Source organism: Saccopteryx leptura, chromosome 2 (assembly GCF_036850995.1).
Source record: "Saccopteryx leptura isolate mSacLep1 chromosome 2, mSacLep1_pri_phased_curated, whole genome shotgun sequence".
NCBI classification, from domain to species: domain Eukaryota; kingdom Metazoa; phylum Chordata; class Mammalia; order Chiroptera; family Emballonuridae; genus Saccopteryx; species Saccopteryx leptura.
The window spans coordinates 184602624-184621955 of NC_089504.1; the positions used below are offsets into that span (position 1 = coordinate 184602624).

A 19332-nucleotide genomic window follows, 5' to 3' on the forward strand; every position below is an offset into this window, starting at 1 on the left:
ATATGATAAACCATCAGCTAACATCATATTAAATGGCACTAAACTGAAGGCTTTCCCCCTTAAATCAGGAACAAGACAGGGTTGTCCACTCTCTCCACTCTTATTTAATGTGGTACTAGAGGTTCTAGCCAGAGCAATCAGACAAGACAAAGAAATAAAAGGCATCCATATCGGAAAAGAAGAAGTAAAGGTATCACCTTTTGCAGATGATATGATCCTATACATCGAAAACCCCAAAGAATCCACAAAAAGACTACTAGAAACAATAAGCCAATACAGTAAGGTCACAGGATACAAAATTAACATACAGAAGTCAATAGCCTTTCTATATGCCAACAATGAAACAATTGAGAACGAACTCAAAAGAATAATCCCCTTCACGATTGCAACAAAAAAAATAAAATACCTAGGAATAAACATAACAAAGAATGTAAAGGACTTATATAATGAAAACTATAAACCATTGTTAAGGGAAATCAAAAAAGATATAATGAGATGGAAGAATATACCTTGTTCTTGGCTAGGAAGAATAAATATAATCAAGATGGCTATATTACCCAAAGCAATATACAAATTTAATGCAATTCTCATCAAACTTCCAATGACATTTTTTAAAGAAATAGAGCAAAAAGTCATCAGATTTATATGGAACTATAAAAAAACCCCGAATAGCCAAAGCAATCCTAAAGAAAAAGAATGAAGCTGGGGTCATTACAATTCCTGACTTCAAACTCTATTATAGGGCCACGACAATCAAAACAGCATGGTATTGGCAGAGAAAAGACACTCAGACCAATGGAACAGAATAGAAAGTCCAGAAATAAAACCACATATATATAGTCAAATAATTTTTGATAAAGGGGACAACAACACACAATGGAGAAAAGAAAGCCTCTTCAATAAATGGTGCTGGGAAAACTGGAAAGCCACATGCAAAAGAATGAAACTGGACTACAGTCTCTCCCCCTGTACAAAAATTAACTCAAAATGGATCAAAGATCTAAACATAAGACCTGAAACAATTAAGTACATAGAAGAAGACATAGGTACTCAACTCATGGACCTGGGTTTTAAAGAGCATTTTATGAATTTGACTCCACAGGCATGAGAAGTGAAGGCAAAAATTAATGAATGGGACTACATCAGACTAAGAAGTTTTTGCTCAGCAAGAGAAACTGATAACAAAATAAACAGAAAGCCAACTAAATGGGAAATGATATTTTCAAACAACAGCTCAGATAAGGGCCTAATATCCAAAATATACAAAGAACTCATAAAACTCAACAACAAACAAACAATCCAATAAAAAAATGGGAAGAGGACATGAACAGACACTTCTCCCAGGAAGAAATACAAATGGCCAACAGATATATGAAAAGATGCTCATCTTCTTTAGCTATTAGAGAAATGCAAATCAAAACTGCAATGAGATACCACCTCACACCTGTTCGATTAGCTATTATTAACAAGACAGGCAATAGCAAATGTTGGAGAGGCTGTGGAGAAAAAGGAATCCTCATCCACTGTTGGTGGGAATGTAAAGTAGTACAACCATTATGGAAGAAAGTATGGTGGTTCCTCAAAAAACTGAAAATAGAACTACCTTATGACCCAGCAATCCCTCTACTGGGTATATACCCCTAAAACTCAGAAACATTGATACGTAAAGACACATGCAGCCCCATGTTTATTGCAGCATTGTTCACAGTGGCCAGGACATGGAAACAACCAAAAAGCCCGTCAATAGATGACTGGATAAAGAAGATGTGGCACATATACACTATGGAATACTACTCAGCCATAAGAAATGATAACATCGGAACATTTACAGCAAAATGGTGGGATCTTGATAACATGATACGAAGCGAAATAAGTAAATCAGAAAAAACCAGGAACTGCATTATTCCATACGTATGTGGGACATAAAAGTGAAAATAAGAGACATTGATAAGAGTGTGTTGGTTACGGGGGGGAGGGGGGAAAGGGAGAGGGAAAGGGGGAGGGGCACAAAGAAAACTAGATAGAAGGTGACAGAGGACAATCTGACTTTGGGTGATGGGTATGCAACATAATTGAACGACAAGATAACCTGGACTTGTTATCTTTGAATATATGTATCCTGATTTATTGATGTCACCTCATTAAAAAAATAAAATTATTAAAAAAAAATCTTTGGTACATTTATACTGTGGAATACTACTCAGCCATAAGAAGTGATGACATAGTATCATTTACGACAACATGGATGGACCTTGATAACATTATACTGAGTCAAATAAGTAAATCAGAAAAAACTAAGAACTATATGAATCCATACATAGATGGGACATAAAAATGAGACTCAGAGACATGGACAAGAATTTGATGGTAACAGGGGGTGGGGGGAGGGGAGGCGTACAAAGAAAACCAGATAGACAGTGATGGAAGACAATTTGACTTTGGGTGAGGGGTATGCAACATAATCAAATGTCAAAATAATCTGGAGATGTTTTCTCTAAACATGTGTACCCTGATTTATCAATGTCATCCCATTAAAATTAATAAAAAATAATTTAAAAATTTATAAAAATCAGACTAAGAGACATGGACAAGAGTGTGGTGGTTACAGGGGGGCACGGAAGCGGGGAGAGGGAGGGAGAGGAGGGAGAGGGGGAGGGGACAGGTACAAAGAAAACCAGATAGAAGGTGATGGAAGACAATTTGACTTTGGGTGACGGAAAACAATTTGACTTTGGGTGACGGGTATGCAACATAATTAAATGTCAAAATAACCTGGAGATGTTTTCTCTGAACATATATAACCTGATTTATTAATATCACCCCATTAAAATTAATTTAAAATATTAAAAATTCCTTAGTGTTTTATTATTATATAGCACTAATAATATCCTATAAAGAATGCTACAAATAACTATCCACTTTTATTTAAGGCAACGTTAAATCTGTAAATTCTAGACACCCCTAAAAATCTGCTGCATTTTATACAAAGTTGTAAATTTCTCCAGATAATGATATGTAACTGGGAAAATATAGAATTCTTTTGTTTCTCTTCTCTGTGTGACTAAGTAAAAATTAGACTGAGAAAATACTTAGTATAATTATTAACTTAGAATCTGTGCGAACCAAATGGTTTATATGCAAATAGCACTCAAAATAAATGCTAGTGATGTCGTGCCAAAGATATGAAAGTGTATGACTATGGTGAAGAAGAAATGGAAAGGGAATATAACCAGTGATCTTTTTTTTTTTTTTTTAATTAAAGGGGCCAAAGAAGAAAAATGGGGAAAAATTGCACTGCTTTGGTTTAATTTATGACATATTGTTTGGTTTTCTTTGAATAGAATGGTTGTCCCTTCTTTGCCTTCATATAATGGAAACACCTTATGATGTTTATGATGTTTTACAGCTCAAGTCCTCTGTCTTTTGAGTAATACAAATTGTGGTTGTGAATATGCAACTTGAAAGGACTATATTGAAGTCAGCTTGAAAACTTCAGCTAAAAATACTACAAGGCATTACAATAACCTTTGTGGATAGTAGGGTTATATGCAAATCTGTCTTTGCATGCATGCCTGTTGGTGTGTTTGTCTACATATGGGTGTGTTAGGATTCATTTGGTTATAGGGTAGTTTAAAAATGTTATTAATTCCAAGTATCAGGCATCAATTGAGAAGGGAAGGGTGATAAAGGCAACCACCCACAGATTTGACAGGTATTATGGGAAGCCAAGTTCTAGAGGAAGTCATTCCAGAGTTACCATTTTTACAATTGACACAGTAATGCTTCAGCTGAACAATTACAATGCTTAAGTCTAATACAATATTAAAAATTGATAAAAACTAAACCTAAGAAAAAAGTGCAGCTACCAGTTTTGTTTATATATTTGGCATTGTGAAAACCTAAAGTATGAATCTTTGATGAAATCTTCTTCACCGATTTTGATTACATAGCAAAGCTTCCTTTGATAAAGGCAGAGTGGTGTGCACCTTGGTGGATTAATGTTTATTAGGGTAAGAGATATGAGAAATAATTATTCAGAGATAGAAAAGCTAAGTGATTTAAGAAGTTAAGGTTATAGTTACCCTTTTCTCCCTTTATATGTGTGAATCTATCATTTTTCTTGGTGCACAGATACTACCATTTTTCTTGATATTAAAAAAAAATATCATTTGGAGGCAAAACAGAAGTCCAAATCAGCTTGGGAAACTGATCTTTGACACTGATTATTATAAGTCTGAAAAATAACTTTAGGTTTAGGTTTGACTTATGTGACTCTTTGATGTATTTAAGAAGTGTGGGTTGTTAAGGACTACTGGGAAAAGGCAACAAGATATTGAATAAGAGTACAGCCCAGATTCATTTGCTTTAGTTTTTAGTCTGGTGGATTATATTTCTTGTTTTGTAGCCATAACAGATTACAGTATTCCAGTGTATAATTGCACAAGTGGCATGATTTAAACCACTCTGAATGTTGGGGAAGGATTCCAGGAAAGTGGAAAACCAAGGCAGGATGTTTTCAAAGGTGTCAAATTAAACTCTCGTTTCCTTTTAATTGCCATAAACATTGTCCTTGGTAAAAAAATTTTTCTGGGTTACAGGCCTTATAAGAAAAGTAGTGCCTGATTTCTATCTTTCTTGTTATTTGTGCCACCAAGATTTCATCAGAACTGAACATCTTGGCTTTCATTGACAAAGTGTTTTCTTTTTTCTTTTTCTTTTTTATGAGAGAGAGAGGGAGAGAGAGGGTCAGACAGGAAGGGAAAGAAATGAGAAGCCTCAACTTGTTGTGGCACTTTAGTTTTCATTGATTGCTTTCTCATATGTGCTTCAACTGGGGGGCTCTAGCTGAGCCAGTGACCTCCTTGCTTAAGCCAGCAACCTTTGGACTTAAGCCAGTGACCATGGGGTCATGTCTATAATCCCACCACATTCAAGCCATCGACCCCATGCTCAAGCAGGTGAGCCCGTGCTCAAGTCATGACCCCGGAGTTTCAAACCTGGGTCCTCAGCATCCTAGGTCAATGCTCTATCCACTGTGCATAAACAACAAAGTGTTTTCTTTTTCAATGATGCATGTATTGCTTATGAAACATTGCCATATCCAAGAGAGTTTAAAGATCATATTCTGCATCATATACGTAATAGACCGTTACTCTGAGGGAACTTTAAAACTATATAAAAATTCACATGGAGAAATCTTTTACTAGTGATATAATCTCGAGAGGCTGAAGATTATATTGGATATCTCAAACACTTCTGATTTTTTGTACTTCATTGTTTCATCATTCCTGGTTACAAGGTGTGACACATACTATATTGATTTTCCTGTAACAGCAAGTATTACATTTTGTCTTTAAATTTTATGTACATTTACCTAATGTTTAGTGTACTGATGCAGAACTTTAGTGAGGGCATTTGTAATAATATTATCTACTGTCAGGATGCTAAGATTCTCTGAGATAGTTGCAAATGATAATTAAACATTAACATAGATTAAAATTACTTTAATTTTAAGCATTTGTAGACAAGCACCCAGAACTTGCTCCATTTATCTTTCATTAGGATAGTTTCAACTCTATATTATGAGATATAAATTGTTATGATGATTGGAGTAGCTGAACCGTTTAGATACTGTAAAAATATAACATTGAATTGATATGCTACTATGTTATTCTTACTGTTGTGAATGGAGTTGGGATGTCACTTCACCCAATCCCATGATACCAATATAGGTCATAAAATTAATAAAAATTTTGAGTGTACGTGAGCTGTTATCCTAGTACTATCAGTGGAGACAGAGCTACTTACTGTTGTAGGCTGGAGAGGGAGGGGAAGAAGACAAAAGAGATGAGGTAAGAAAAAGGTAAGGTATCCAGGAACTGAAAAAAACATGACAAAAGAATCCATTTTAAAGTCATTTCTTAATTATTCTAATTTTGTAAAAAGAAAAAGACAAAAACAAAAACTTTAACCAAAAAATGATTTTAATATTTCTCAGTTTAACAGATATGGTTTCTAGATTTTAAAGTCTTTTTTTTATATACATTTAAAAATCATCTATTTACTCAACATCTGTCTGCACTGTTATGGCTGGCTTTCATTTCCTCAATTGATATCTTGTAGTTAGATATCTGTTGTTGCAACCTACCTAAATCAACTTTTAACTTAAGCAAAAGATAAAATACTTAGACATATATTGCTCTGGCAGCACGTACACAATGATAAGACTAGAGAGAGTGAGCTCCTAGTTAGCATTTCAGGAAACTAGAGAGTGAAAAATAGACCAACAATCTCCAAATAGAACCCAAAATTGTCAAATGCCATAATATTGTAAATATTTACTTCAAGAAATGTCAGGCTTTTAATTCTCTGCTAGATAGTTCTAAGACAAGATCTAAATATCCCTAAATGTCCACAGAACATTTGGGTATGTACTTCAGTGTTCAGTTACTGAAAGATTAGTAAGTGAAATATTTTGTGTGTGTGACAGAGACAGAGAGAGACAGAGAGAGGGACAGATAGGGACAAACAGACAGGGAGAGAGAGATGAGAAGCATCAATTCTTCATTGAGGCACCTTAGTTGTTCCTTGATTGCTTTTTCATATATGCATTGGCTGGGGGGCTACAGCAGAGCGAGTGACCCCTTGCTCAAGCCAGCGATCTTGGGCTTAAGCTGGTGAGCCTTGTTCAAACCAGATGAGCCACGCTCAAGCTGGTGACCTTGGGTTTTGAACCTGGGTCCTCCGCATCCCAGTCCGATGGTCTATCCACTGCACCACAGCCTGGGTGCAGTGAAATATTTAAAGGTTTGTGGGAAGGATTTCAGTTTACACCTTACTCAGGAGTTTCCAGTCCTCTCTTCATTCCATCATGACTCTGTATATAAACCAACTCAGGCCTCAGAACTGAGCAATGAGCATGATCTGAATCAGTGGCTCAAGTCAAGTCTCTGCTGATCAGACATAATCTCAATCTCTGCATCTCTCTGCAAAGAGTGTCCACTTATTTTATTCCTAGACTCAAGGTTAACTGTGGAGATTACTATATCACATCCATCCTTTTGACTAAGCCAAAGCTGCTACTTTCATGTTAACCAAACCTTCCTTTGATCTCTCAGTCAGATGTCACTATTTGAACTCCCTCACGCCACTATTCCCATTGGTATCTGGAAGGTCATTTTAACTTCAGTGTCTCCCACCAGCATTCTTAGAGAGAAGCATCACCACTGCTTTGAAAGTTGCTGGTTGTTCCCTTTGTCACTGGTGAAGGGAATATTTTCTGACACCTCAGAGACACCTAACCAAGTTATATAAAAACAGACCATCTATGGTTCATCCTCCTCAGTACTACTATCTCTTAAAGATATTAAATTTCTTTTTCTACATTTTCCCAGTGTTTATAGTGTCTCAATTTCCTTGAGAGAGATCCAGTTATTAGTTAGTGGTTTGCATTTATCAACCCAGAAAACTATTAGATCTCTTCTATTTACATGAGCTAGCACATTATTTGACATATCTCTGGTAAATACAAATTCCTCCATGTATCAACCTCCTCTTCAAGTAAGAGTCCTCAAAATTCATTCACACTGAAATATAATATTTTGCATTTTGCCAATATGTATCAAAAATACTAAAAATTTTATGCCAGTCTTCCACAAATTCTGCATCTGCATTGTAGTAGTATTCCTGTCTCAGCATGCTGGGTTCTGATTCTAGTAACTGAGCTTATGAAAGTGAGGAGTGGGATGTAAGAGAAAATACAGTTTCTGCCTTCAAAGAAACTTCCTCAGGTAAAGGAGTAAAGGTTTAATCATCTTAAACCAAGTTGGGAATAGCTCTGTCAGTAGGGTTTGCTTCCTTATTCAAAGGTTGGAGTAGAGTTTCAAAAATATCAGAATATTTGTTTTAAGTAATATTATACACCCAGGAATCCTTGATCTAAGAGATAATAGGGGAATGGATCAACATATTTTGTTCTCAGAAAACCAAAAATTCACACTCTAGGTTTAGTTTTCTGCTATTTTATCTCTGTAGCTATAAAATATAAGAGATTGCCTTGTTATGGTGACAGAAATTCCCTATCTAAATCTAGTAAATGACAACCTTGGCACTGTTGCTTGTGGTGACACTTCACTGCCCTGAAATATTGATGACGGTGACACAACTGTGGTTTCCAATATTGAGCAGCAATGGCAGTGGCGTTTATGGATGTCCAGACTTTGTTTCTAATCATTTTGAGTCAAGTTTTCTTTCTATAAACTTTGTAGATTTCCCCTTATTTTTAAAAATAATTTTTATTAAGGTACAATTAATATACAAAAAACTGAACATATTTCAGCTATACAGTTCAATAAATATGGAGATATGCATACACTGGTGAAACCATCACCACAATCAAGGTAGTAAACACAACCATTCCCCTCTGAAATTTTTTTCCCCATTGTTTTTCTCATTGTTTTGTTTTAATGATAAACATTTAACAGAGGATCTAGTTTTTTGTTTTTTTAAATGAGTCCACAATACTAAATTGTTCACTATATAACTTTTTGCACATGTCCTTATGTGCTGCCAGATTTTCTTTCCTGTGTGAAATATATGTCTAAAAGCAAGATTGTTAAAGCCAAAATTTTGTGTATTTCAGCTTTTGGAGATGTTTTAAAATTATTTTCAATAAAAATTGTATACATCATCTTGCTAAAAGCAATGCATGGCCCTGGCCGGTTGGCTCAGCGGTAGAGCGTCGGCCTAGCGTGCGGAGGACCCGGGTTCGATTCCCGGCCAGGGCATACAGGAGAAGCGCCCATTTGCTTCTCCACCCCTCCGCCGCACTTTCCTCTCTGTCTCTCTCTTCCCCTCCCGCAGCCAAGGCTCCATTGGAGCAAAAATGACCCGGGCGCTGGGGATGGCTCTGTGGCCTCTGCCACAGGCGCTAGAGTGGCTCTGGTAGCAACATGGTGATGCCCAGGATGGGCAGAGCATTGCCCCCTGGTGGGCAGAGCGTCGCCCCATGGTGGGCGTGCCGGGTGGATCCCGGTCGGGCGCATGCGCGAGTCTGACTGTCTCTCCCTGTTTCCAGCTTCAGAAAAATGAAAAAAAAAAAAAAAAAAAAAAAAAGCAATGCATGGATTTCCTGGGCTTACACATTTGTGAGCAGTGGGTGCTATCAGTCTTCATTTTTAAGTAAAATGAGGACAAATGCATTTCGTCAAGTGCAGTTGCACTAGGGTACTTTTCAACGTTTGTTGTTCTGATATTTGCATATGTAACTTGAAAATAGCACATAGATATACTGTTACGTTAAATTTAGTCAGGAGGTATTTGCCATTTAATTGGAAGAGTTAGCCAATTTACATCTAGTTTATTGTAACATTGATTTTTGGACTTTTTTAAATCCCCAGTCCTCTTTGAATTTGCTTTTTGAAAGATTATTTTCTAGAAATTAACAAGTTTATTTAAGTTATCAAGGTCCAGTCACTATTTAAAATTTTTCTAAACAATACAAGGGCCTTTGAACTTTTCAATGCCTTCCTATTTTATTCTATTAGTTTCATTTATTTTAATCCTATTTATTTTTAAATTTTATATAATATTGTGCAGTTAAATTTATCAATATATAATATTTAGCCTGTTTTAAAATTCATTATGCTTTTGCCATTACATAAGCTTTTTAGGATTACATTTCTTCTTCCTGAAACACACCTTTAATGTTTGTCACAAAATAATTTTCAAAAATTTTACATGTTCACCTGAATTTTAAAGCTATCTTAAAATTGTCTTTAATCCATTTTGAGTTTGTTCTAGTGCATTTGTAAAAAGGTGGTCTAGTTTCATTCTTTTTGCATGTATCTGTCCCGTTTTCCCAATGCCATTTACTGAATAGACTGTCTTTACCCCATTATATGTTCTTGATTTTTTTGTCAAATACTGTATTAATTGACAATGTAGGCATGGATTGATTTCTGAGCTTTCTATTCTGTCCCATTGACCTATATGCCTCACCAGAACCTGGCTGTTTTGATTACTATAGCCTTGCAGTATAATTTGGTATCAGGTAGCATGATTCCTCTAACTTTGTTCTTTTATCTCAGAATTGCTGTAGCTATCCAGGGTCTTTTGTTGATTCATAAAACTTTTTGGAATATTTGTTCTAGTTCTTTGAAATTCACCAATTAGTATCTTGATAGGAATTGCATTAAATGTGTATAGTGTTGGGCAATATGGACATTTTAATGATGTTAATTCTATCCATAAACCTGGTATATTCTTCCACTTGTTCATATATTCACTTTTTGCTTCATTGTCTTGTAATTTTCTGAGTACAGGTCTTTTACATCCTTAATTAAATTTATTCTTTTTTTTTTTAGTTTTTTTTTTTAAAATTTATTCATTTTAGATAGGAGAGAGAGTGAGAGAGAGAAGGGGGAGGAGCAGGAAGCATCAACTCCCGTATGTGCCTTGACCAGACAAGTGCAGGGTTTCGAACTGGCGACCTCAGCGTTCCAGGTTGACGCTTTATCCACTGTGCCACCACAGGTCGGGCAAATTTATTCTTAGGTATTCTTTTTGAAGCAATGTAAATGGGACTGTTTTCTTTTCTGATGGATCATTATTGGTTGTATAAAATGCAACTATTTCTAGATATTTATTTTGGATCCTGCTACTTTGCTGAATTCATTTATCAGTTCTAGTAGTATTTTGGTGGAATCTTTAGGATTCTTTACATGCAGTATCATGTTATCTGCAAATAATGTTTTACTTCCTTTCCAATATAGATGCCTTTTATTTCTCCTTATTGTCTAATTGCTGTGGCTAGCACTTCTAGTACTATACTGAATAAGACTGGTGATACTAGAATCCCTGTCTTATTCTTAATCTTAAGGGAAATGCTTGTAGTTTTTGCCCTTTGAGTATGATGTTGGCTGTAGGTTTGTCATATATGGCCTTTATTGTGTTGAGGTACATACATCTATTCCCACGTTGCTGCTAGTTTTTAACATAAATTGATGCTGGATTTTATCAAATGCTTTTTCTGCATCTATTGATATAATCTTGTGATTTTTATGCTTCATTTTGTTCATGTGGTGTATCACATATTTTGATTTACAGATATTGTACCAATCTTGCATCACCCAAAATAAATCCCACTCAATCATGGAGTATGACCTTTTTAATGTATTGCTGGATCTGGTTTGCTAATATTTTGTTGAGGATTTTAACATCTATGTTCATCAAGGATATTGGCCTATAATTTTCTTTCTGTGTAATGCTTTTATCTGTTTTTAGAATTAAAATAATGCTGGCCTCATAAAATGAGCTTGTGAGTCTTCCTTCCTCTTGAATTTTTGGAATAGCTTGAGAAACAAAGGTGTTAGTTTTTCTTTCAATGTTTGGTAAAGTTCACCCATGAAGCCATCTTGTCCAGAACTTTTGTTTGTGGGAGGTTTTGATTACCACTTTAATTGCATTAGTTGTAATTGGTCTTTTCAGGTTTTCTGATTCTTCTAGATTCAATTTTTGAAGAGTGTATGTTTCTAAGAGTTTATCCATTTCACTCAGGTTGTTTAATTTGTTGGCACACAGTTGTTCATATTTTCTTACAATGTTTTGTATTTCTGTGATGTTATTTGTTACTTCTCTTTCATTTCTGAATCTATTTTGGGGCGTCCTCACTCTTTATTTTTTAATGAGTCTGGTTAAAGGTTCATCAATCTTTTTTATCATTTTAAGAATCAGCTCTTGGTTTCATTGAGCTTTTGTATTTTTTTTTTAGTCTCTATGTCTTCTGACTTCAGTCCATGGGTTTCTCTCTATAACATCATACTGCCTAGAAAAAAAAAAAGAAATGAGGGTGACTGTTACACAGCAAAGTTAGGGAAAAGGATATACAGTTAGCAAAGGGCTCACCCATTCTATATAATTTTGCAATGTCCAATTTTCAAACAATCAGAATGACAGAAATCTTCAATATTAAGTCACTAATAAATATAAGCAATCTGACTTATAATGATCCACATGGTACTTTCAGATTTGTCGATCCCTTAAGTTCTCACCAACAATATTGATTGCCAGAGCACCACAGTGCAGAAAGGAAAAAAGCAGGTCACAGAAGCCAGGCCACCTGCTTACAAGATGCTTGAAGGCATACATAATGCTTCTCAAGTATGTGTACATCCATGATCAGTGGTGGGATTGAAATAATTTAGTAATTGCTTGTCTGCCCTAATGATCGTTTTAGGTATATAAAAATGATATACCAAAAGGTAATTTATTATTTCATGCATTTACTACTTAATAAGAACAATAAAAGAGGTACACAAAACTAGATTATAAGAGTTTTAAAATATTAATGAAAAAAATTAAATAATGCCTCACAAAAAACAATAAAACTGTTACTTATTTCCCATGTCTGCTTGTTGCCCCTGGTTGTTTGGTACTTTTTTTCTCTTCATGTTATATGTTTGTTTACTGAAGTAAAAAACACAAGGGAATTAAAATGTAGTATTTCATCAGAGGTATAATGAGTTTTATGAAATGAATAAATAAATATTACAAGCATAGTTCCTTCAAATTTTTTTCACCTATGAACAGAATGAACATTAGTACAGGTGCTTAGAATACGCTGTTGTGCAGATAAATGTTTAAAAAGAGTAAGGAATGTAAATTAGTGATATCTACATTGGGTGGCTGCCCAGGTGCCCACGTTAGAGAGAACCTTGATTACAAGTGCCATTTTAACAACCAGTTTGCTGAACTCAACAAAAAATTAGGTATCAATTCTGCAGAACCGGTGAGACCTGACTGAATCCCATCACTGTCCATGATGCATCCATAAAATGTCACTCTTCTTCAGCTGGTTCAGACTTTGAAACAAGGAGCATTGTCACTTGGAACTTATAAACAAGAATACCCAATGATTTCCTGAGTTCTTGTGGAATATGTTTTGTGGAAGCTGGCAAACTCCGATTGGAACATCAGAGTGGTGACTTCCTTCTAAAGATTTCAAGAAAAACACGTTTTATGCAAGTTCTCCTTTTGAGAAACATCTCTTATCTTGGGCCTTGACAGAGACTATACTCTTACTTATGGGAATCAAATGACTAATATTTTGACTGTGGTGTCTAATTCATCAATCAACCCTGCAGTTGAGGTTAGAAAGAAACATGTCATTAAGTGAAAGTTGTATATATGATGTCTGGGTTGAATGTATCTTAAGGTCAGAAGTAATTTTATAGGCAGTTGGTTCCAGTTTGCAGAGTACTTGTTCCTGCAGCATTGCACCTTTTTTCCCCTAGCCTACATTCATGATCATGTGGGACATTCTCTATTCACAATTTATGAGGAAAATATATTGAGTCAGGTTTATAGATGGTGCTGCATGTATTAGAACAGCTGGAAGTGGACTCCTGCAGCATACTAACCTAATTCATGGTTGTTCTTTAGAGGACGCTGGTTAAGAAAAATATTCTAATGGATATAATTTTAAGATGCATGGCTTGATGATTTAATTTTCATCTAAATGCAAATAGAGATTTTTTTGACTGATGTTGAACAGTTTTTGAGACTTGTTTTTATTGTATAGTGACTTGAGAAATTATTAATACATAACACCAGATAAACTATTTTTTTAATTGAGAGGTGGGGAGGTAGAGACAGATTCCCGCATCCCCAGGAGATCTACCTGAACAAGCCCATTTCTCTGTTGCTCAGCAACCAAGCTATTTTTAGTGCCTGAGGCAGAGTCCACCTGTGCCATCCTTGGCACCTGGGGCCAACTCACTGGAGCCAATCGAGCCATGGCTCTGGGAGAAGAGACAACATGAGAGAAAGGGAGGGGTGAAGAAGCAGGTGGTCACTTCTCCTTTGTGTCCTGACCCAAGAATCAAACCCAAGACATCCACATGCTGGGAAGACACTCTACCACTGAGCAAACCAGCCAGGGCCAAAAAACAACTTTCAAGCAATTAAAGTTACAAAGTGAAACTAACTTTAGATCCTGTCAATCATTATTTGCAAAAACCTTCAAAACCAAAAGTCCTGAAAGAAATAATTTATTGAGCCATGTGCTAGCCAGAGAAAGAACCAGGCCCTCAGGCAGACCATCTAAACCAGTGGTCCTCAACCCCCAGGCTGCAGATTGGTACCGGTTCGTGGGCCATTTGGTACCGGTCTGCAGAGAAAGAATAAATAACTTACATTATTTCCGTTTTATTTATATTTAAGTCTGAACGATGTTTTATTTTTTTTAAATGACCAAATTCCCTCTGTTACATCCATCTAAGACTCACTCTTGACGCTTGTCTCGGTCACATGATATATTTATCCGACCCACCCTAAAGGCCAGTCCGTGAAAATATTTTCTGACATTAAACCAGTCTGTGGCCCAAAAAAGGTTGGGGATCTGGTCTAAACCATCAAGAGCAGTCCTGAGGTGGACAGGGCTCCTATTTTTTTTTTTTACAATGAGTTTGGGGAATAAAGATGTAAGTAATTTTGTAAAAGGATTTACATTAGAAATAGATAAGAGGATGGGGTGGAAGGTGAAGCCAAGAAAGAAAAAAGTCATTTTTGCATCTGGATTGTGAGCAATAGTCTGGAAAGTTAATGTGTAAGCAGATGCAACAGCCTGCAGCTGGGGGACTATTCTTTTTAGATAATTACTGAAATAACTGCCTGAAAGTTGATTCAAGTTCAAAATACATTCAGGAATGTGGGCAGTCATTCCTAAGTTTCCAACTGTGGCTGCTAACCGATCAACTTCAGTCTCTTCCTCCCACTCTCTGGTCTACTGTAATGTAATTTAGGACATCTCAGAATTTTTTTCCTTGTCAACTTAATAAATTAGAAGGCTTTTGTTGGGCTTGGCTTCCCACTGTGGTCATGATATTCTGCTGATAATCAAGTATTATTGATAAAATACAACTAATAAATAATTTGGGCGAGTTTTGGGGTAAAAATGAAATGAAGTTTAAGACTAGGAACAAAACTTTCCCTATAAATTATATTATGAGGGACAGTATTTCCTTTCATGATGATTTCTACTTGCCTATCAAAACCACTTGTCATAGTAAATTGAAAATTGAAATTCTTTTTTGGTGAAGAAGTTAAGATTAAAAGATACTTTTGGTACCTCATCCCCCATCCCCATCCCAGAAGATTCAAACGACAAGGAAAGAATAAACTCAGATATGTATTTTGACTCTTATTAGACTTTTCCCTTTATTTTCTTCTTTTTTAATCTAGAGCCTCTATGGTCCTCATGGACCTTGGCTGTGGAGCCTAGATATCTTAATAACCTATGCTTCCCTCTCTCCTAGGAGAACTCTCTTCCCAGAAGGTGAGAGAAGCCTCAATGCTGCAATTATTTGAAAAATTACTTGGTTATGCTAATATCAAAGCCATCATGAATAATTGCTGATTTTGCCATATTATCAGAGATGCCAGATGGCTCATGGACTACTTACATATCCAATACAACCTACGTTCCTTCCTTAAAAGCCCTCAAGCATCCAAGAATGCAGAACAGGGGCAGTTCTGCAGATTGACTCCTCAGGTTCACTTTGCATAATGTAGAATATAATTCCTGGGTTTATTTCTGTTTTAGCAGAGCATCATTTGGAAAATTTACCTTGTCTCTCTTCTACAAAGTACTACAGCATTTTTAAAGAAATAAATACTGAAGGAAAGAACAGTTGTTAAAGTAATGAGGAAAAAAAGTCAGATTTATCTATGGGAAGAATCTAACACTGAGAAAATGAACATGCATTTGAAAATTGGGAGGGGGAGTCATTCATTTTATCTTTATGTTATGATTTTTTGTACTTATAGTCAGAACATAGGTATTAATTAGTTTTATGTTTACCCTTTCTAGAATTGAAATAATAACAAGAGGTAAACAATGGAGTTCTGTTGCTTCATCTTAAAGAACCTGGCATATTACCAAACAACATAAGGTAAGAGTAAGTTTTAAAACATGTGAGTGTTTTACAAATAAGTCACAAACTGACTGTCTATTGACAACTCTGGGAAAAACTCTATTTTCCAGTTATAATGTCTTCAGTCATAAACTTATTAACATTAGAATGAGTTTGACAGGAATAAACCTTGAAGATTAAAATAATCTACATCCTTGCCCTCTAGGCAAGATTAAAAGAATATAAATAAAATATATTATTTTTCAAAAAACTATTTCACAACTACTTCAGGCTCTCCTTTCACCACTTCTAATATCATGTACCTTCTCAGACTCTAAGTATGATCTATTTAATCTTGCTCCTTTATAATAGTTATTTGCATGTTTAACTTTGATGTACTGGTGAATAACAAAAATATAATAATGAGTAACCATACTATTTTCCTATTAGTCCTTTTTTTGTCCTGGAAAAAAATTACACTTCTCTCAGAATTTATTTTTTAATTTTTATAGTTTCCCTGATTTCCTTTTCTCAACTTAGACTGGTTTATCCAAAAAAGTTCATATATATGTTATTGATTTTCAGTCTAATTAGCACTGATTATTTTGGTGTGCATTGTGGAATTGAGCATGAAAAGATATAATAAAAATGATGGCTAATATTTACTGAGTACTTTGTCATAAATGGTGCTAAGTGATTTATTTGCATCATCTCATTATATACTACCAAGAAAACCTTGAGGTTATGTTGTTTTTACCACTCCTTTATATAAGGATGCAGTGATATAATAACTTGCTGAAATCACATCAGTCACTTAAGTAATATAAGTAAGTTATATAAGTGACATAAGCAGGTTACGTAAGTAACTTGTCCAAAGTTCTAGTTAGAAAATGAGAGAACAACACTGGAATTTAACCTCTACTTAAACCTCTCATGCTAACCACTGCAGTATTAGTCTTAAAGTTTTTCTTTGATTCCACACTCTCAAACATTCAGCTTTTATCTGTACAAAAATATTCATTGATTAATTGCCATTTGCCAGGCACAGAACATAATGTTGACAATATATAAAGGATAAGCTGAAGTTTTGATTGTACAGAAGTTATTGTCAAGTGAAGAATTATTAACATTTAATATTAAAATATAATGCTAATAGCTGCTATTCTTGGGAGCATGATGTATACAGAGATGTATACCCAGGTTAAAAAATTGGGAAATGTATTTTGAAGATAAGAAACTTTAACTGAAGTCTAAAGTTGAAATAAGTCAAGTAAAGGAACAGGAAGGGCTGGTTATCAAAGGAGGTATCGTGCAGTGATTAAGAGTGTGGATTCTCAGGCCAGGTTTCTAGGCTTATAATTCCAATTTCAGCCCTAGTAGGTGACTTTCAACAGACTTTATTTCCATGTACCTCAGTTTCCTCTTCTGTAAACTTGGAAATATAACAGTACTTACCTCATATTATTGTTGTATGGATTATAAAAGCATTTAGAAAAGTGTCTGGAATATAAATGGTGTCACATAAGTGCTTGCTATTATTATTTTAGGCTAGGAAGAATTATATATATATAAAGCCATAAAGGGAAAGAGAGTATCAATATGGTTAATACAAGGAGTTCAAATTCTTAGTTGAGCTATCTAGTAAATGAATTAATGATGGCTATGAAAGTTATGGCCAGGGTAAATAAGAATTCAACCAATAATTCCTTCACATGTATCTTTTGTTTAGCATTCATTTATAAAGAATCCATTTTTACCTAGACTACCTGTAGACCTCTTTAAAAACTGTAAGGCATGGGCTGAGGAAATGTAGGGAAATTGTCTTTATTAAAAGACTCTGGAAGCTCATCTGGAATAGATATCCTAGCATGTGAATGCTAAAAATTTTTGTTTGGTTGTATACAACTTTTATCTTAGTGAGTATCAGAATCCACAGTTACTATTGTCTACAAAAAGTCATTGTACTTCTTAAGTTGTTTTGAAATTCAGTTGCTTACTTTATATCTGCTGATAATCTAAATCAAATTTTCAAAGTTGAATTTTCTGAAAATAGACTACTGAAACTCCCAATACCTCCAAACCCAAACATCAATATTGCTTCTCAAATGTCATTTGTTAAGCTATTTGTTCCCCTTCCAATCAGTGCTTCATGACATAAAATTTATGAATAAATCATGAGTCATAAATGTATAGAGAAGTGATAATATGAAAGACATTTAGGTGAAATGACATTATATTAGATCTAATTCCATTGCTTATAGAAGAAATTAGAACATAAAACTAACCTTTTGATTCATCATCAGTTAGAACTGGCTTCAAGTTGTTACTATAATTTTATAAGGTTAAAATGAATAATGACTACAAAATAACTTTGTAAATCCTAATACTTTAAGAAATTATTTGTAGCTAGGATCAAAGCAAAGGGTTCATTTATTTATTTTTGCCCTGTGCCTCTCTCAGCAGGTTCCTGCCATAGGCAGGAAAACAGGGGAATGAGCAATCACTCAGAAGTGACTGACTCCACTCTAGTAGGCTTCAAGGTCCGCCCAGAGCTCCACATTCTGCTCTTCCTGCTATTTCTATTTGTATATGTCATGATCCTTCTAGGGAATGTTGGGATGATGGCCATCATTGTGACTGATCCCCGGCTGAACACACCAATGTATTTCTTCCTAGGCAACCTCTCCTTCATTGATCTCTTCTATTCATCTGTTATTTCACCTAAGGCTATGATCAACTTCTGGTCTGAGAGCAAGTCCATCTCCTTTGCAGGTTGTGTGACCCAGCTCTTTCTCTTTGGCCTCTTCACTGTGACTGAAGGATTTCTCCTGACAGCCATGGCTTATGACTGCTTCATTGCCATCTGCAACCCACTCCTGTACTCTGTCCAGATGTCCATGCATCTCTGCATTCAGTTGGTGGCTGGTTCCTATTTCTGTGGCTGCATTACCTCAGTTCTTCAGACCAGCATAACATTTACTTTATCCTTTTGTTCTTCTCGGGCCATTGACCACTTTTACTGAGATTCTCACCCACTTCAGAGACTATCTTGTTCTAACCTCTTTATTTATAAAATAATTACTTTTTTCTTAGCCAGCATCGTTACCTTGCCTACCATCACGGTTATTACAATATACATGTAAGAATGTACATTGTGTCCAAAGTTCTAAAGATACGCTCCACCAAGGGACGTAAGAAAGCCTTTTCTACTTGCAGCTCTCACCTAGGAGTTGTGAGTGTACTGTATGGTGTTGTCTTTTTTATGTATCTCACTCCAGACAGATCTGCTGTGCTGAGTAAAGTGGCCTTCTTATGTTACACCCTCGTCACTCCCATGTTGAAACCTTTAATTTACTCTCTGAGAAACAAAGATATCAAAGAAGCTCTAAAAAAAATTCTGAAGAAAAATACTATTCTTTAA

General features: G+C 35.4%; 1 protein-coding gene and 1 long non-coding RNA gene across 2 annotated transcripts in view; one reads left to right on the forward strand and one right to left on the reverse strand.

Moving 5' to 3' along the window:
* The window catches only part of LOC136395272 (uncharacterized), a 273153-nt gene that overhangs the window by 129169 nt on the left and 124652 nt on the right, over window positions 1–19332 (reverse strand). The gene's annotated exons all lie outside the window — the stretch shown is intronic.
* On the forward strand, window positions 17568–19332 carry LOC136393942 (olfactory receptor 9K2-like). Its single transcript, XM_066366523.1, is given in 4 exon segments — window positions 17568–17591; window positions 18318–18389; window positions 18392–19051; window positions 19054–19332. Coding segments are annotated over 4 exon segments (1035 nt in total).